The sequence below is a fragment of the Eurypyga helias genome, unplaced genomic scaffold, assembly GCF_000690775.1.
Source record: "Eurypyga helias isolate BGI_N326 unplaced genomic scaffold, ASM69077v1 scaffold18931, whole genome shotgun sequence".
Classification (NCBI taxonomy): Eukaryota; Metazoa; Chordata; class Aves; order Eurypygiformes; family Eurypygidae; genus Eurypyga; species Eurypyga helias.
Window position 1 is genome coordinate 6,286 of NW_010232951.1, and position 2,615 is coordinate 8,900.

Genomic DNA, 2,615 nt, shown 5'->3' on the forward strand with positions numbered 1-2,615 from the left:
GTGTTTGCTCGTGTGGTCGCCGGCACGCTCGGTTCAGCGCCGCGGGTCTCAGCCCAGCGCAAAGCGGGGCTCGTGATCCTCCCACCACTGCGTGCTGTCCCTGCGGGAGGAGAAGACCCAATAACTCTTTGGCTCTCTGGGTGAGATACCCAAATTGGTCAAATCCAATAGTCCAAGATCCTTCCATGTTTGGAAGCAAATTCTTGTTCCCTTGGCAAGTCTGTTTGTCCTCGAAGAGCGCGTGGGGGGTATGTGTGTGTATATATAGCCTTTATTATAAGGGTGTGCGGAAAAGCGAGTTTCTAACCAAGTTTACTCCATATGTGGCTATAATTATGTGCCATTTTGGCCTGGAACCGACTCTACCTTCAAAAGGGAAGAGGAGAGGAGAGGTGCTGAGGCATTGGATGAGTGGCATGTAGGTTGGGTAGGCAGCAGATTTGTCCTGGACTGGCACAGGAGCTCCACGCTGTATCCTGGATACAGGAGGCCACGGGGTGGGCTTTGCCCGGGTCAGTTCACGGTCGGCACCTGGTTCTGATGGAGGCTGAACTCTTTGGCTTTGAGGCGCAGGCTGGCGATGCTGTTGGCCATGTTCACCCCTTGGGTGGGCGTCGCGGTTCCGCTGGAGCTGTAGGAGGGCACAGTGCTGCGGGGAGGGAGCAGGGGAGGAATGAGGCATGGCCCACGGAGGAGTGCCCATGCCCCGTGCGGTCCTGCTGGCTTCCCAGGCCAGATTGGCCGTTCCTTCTTAGACATGTCCCACAAGAGCAGTCAAGGCTTCAGCATTTTTATGTGGCTGGATGTATGTGGGAACCCCTCAAACTATGCACAGGAGGCCCTGCCTTGAGCTTTTGGATGAGAAGGCTGGATGCAGAGAGCTGGGAACCAGAAGGGACCCATGCCACCTCCTGTGCCGAGATGTGGGAAGGGTCAGCACGAGGCCAAGCGAATCCCTTGCGAGGACCAGGGCCCCTGCTCTGGCCCCAAAATGTGTGGAGGCAGGGAAGCCTGCTCAGCAGCAGGCAGGGGATGCCGAGTTGGGGCTGAAATGGGTTCCCAAAGCAGTGATGAGCTCCTTTTGGCCCTGTAAAACTCCCCTCATCCTCGGCAGTGGCACAAGGCTTTGCTCCCACGGCAGTGGGGTGATCCTTAGGCAGCCTGTCCCATGGCTACCTCCTCCCCAGCTTCTCCAGTGCCTGCACCTACCTGTACGGGGAGGTGCTGGTCCAGGAGAGATACTCTGGGGACAGCGCGGTGGGTCGTGGTGCCATGGGCTGCTCAATGGCTGCTTCCTGGCTGTAGGATTTGAGGAGCGATGCCGATCTGTTGGCCAGCATTGCCCTCTCGTTACGGCGAAACTTGGCCCTCCGGTTCTGAAACCAGACCTGTGCGGGGAGGGAAGGTGGTCAGTGGGGAGGGCAGGGATGTCCCAAGCATCCGTCCTACTGATGATGGTCATGTGCAGGATGAAAGGAGAGAGGGGACAGTCCCTGTTCCCGCCTGGGGACAAGGCAGAGGGTGTTGCTTTCTCCCACACAGACCTTTGCTCACCTGGACTCTCGCTTCGCTGAGGTTGACCCTTCTTGCCAGCTCCTCCCGCACAAAGGCGTCGGGGTAGTGCGTCCTCTCGAAGACCCTCTCCAGGGCCTGCAGCTGGCTGCTGTTGAAGGTGGTGCGGTTCCTCCTCTGCTTCTTCTTCCTCTTGGCCGCTCCGCGGCTCGGGCTCAGGCTCTCCCCTGTGGGGAAAGCACAGAAGGGGCTATGTGAGAGCCAGATCTGTTTCAGACCCCATAGACCCCACGCCAGGACCCAGACAGGTTCAAGCCATCCTATCTGAGGACCTGGCTTAGGGCTAAACCCAATATTTGCAAAGACCTGGAGTGGTTTCACATCTGGCTAAACCCACCCAGACCTGATTTTGAATACCAGTCTCAGTGGACTCTGGGGCAGCACTTGACCCCAGCTTCTGGGACTGCATCTCACAGCACCCCCCCACCATCAGGTACACGTCCACACAGTGTCTTGGTCTTGGCTTTTGCTAAGGATTGAGGTCAAGCTTTCACGGATGGCAATGGAAATTCAGCACCGAAACACCTCGGACATGTGGGTCTCAGCTCCCACCTCCAGCACCCCCTGAAGCCCCATCTGTGGCGTGTCCCCCCAAGGTGACGCAGGACTGCAGCCAAGCATCTGCTCATCCAACCCTGGTCTTCAGGGCTCGGAATGAACGCCGCCACGTCTCGCAGAGCTCAGCCTCCGCACTGTTTATTTCTGGCTTTGCTGGCTCATGGAAACATGAAGCTGAGGGTGTAGTTTGGTTTCTCAGTATTGATCTTGGGCTTTCAGCCAGGCTGAGATTAATCTCCTCTTTGTCACTAATATCATCAGGTTTAGGCAAGTTTATGAAGTCTTTTTCTGAGATACCCAGTCAGCCGTCTGCAAAGGCTTCCTGGGGAACACGTCTCGTTGTCGTCCTTCCTTATGGAGGTACTGGTTAATTATTCTTTCAGTTAATAAAGCATCTGGATCCAATCTGTACCTACTGGTGGGAAAGTATTTTGGAATTATTTGAAATGTTAATAGTTTTATGACATTCTGATTCATAGCAGGGT

At 55.8% G+C, this 2,615-nt stretch overlaps 1 protein-coding gene across 1 annotated transcript; it reads right to left on the bottom strand.

The window, feature by feature from the left end:
• Positions 1 to 149: 149 nt before the first annotated feature.
• Positions 150 to 1,779, bottom strand: PRRX2 (paired related homeobox 2; the record flags this gene model as incomplete). Its single annotated transcript, XM_010161583.1, has 3 exons — positions 150 to 649; positions 1,210 to 1,388; positions 1,555 to 1,779. Coding segments are annotated over 3 exons (540 nt in total), but the record flags the coding sequence as incomplete, so codon positions are not given.
• Between the last annotated feature and the right edge of the window lie 836 nt (positions 1,780 to 2,615).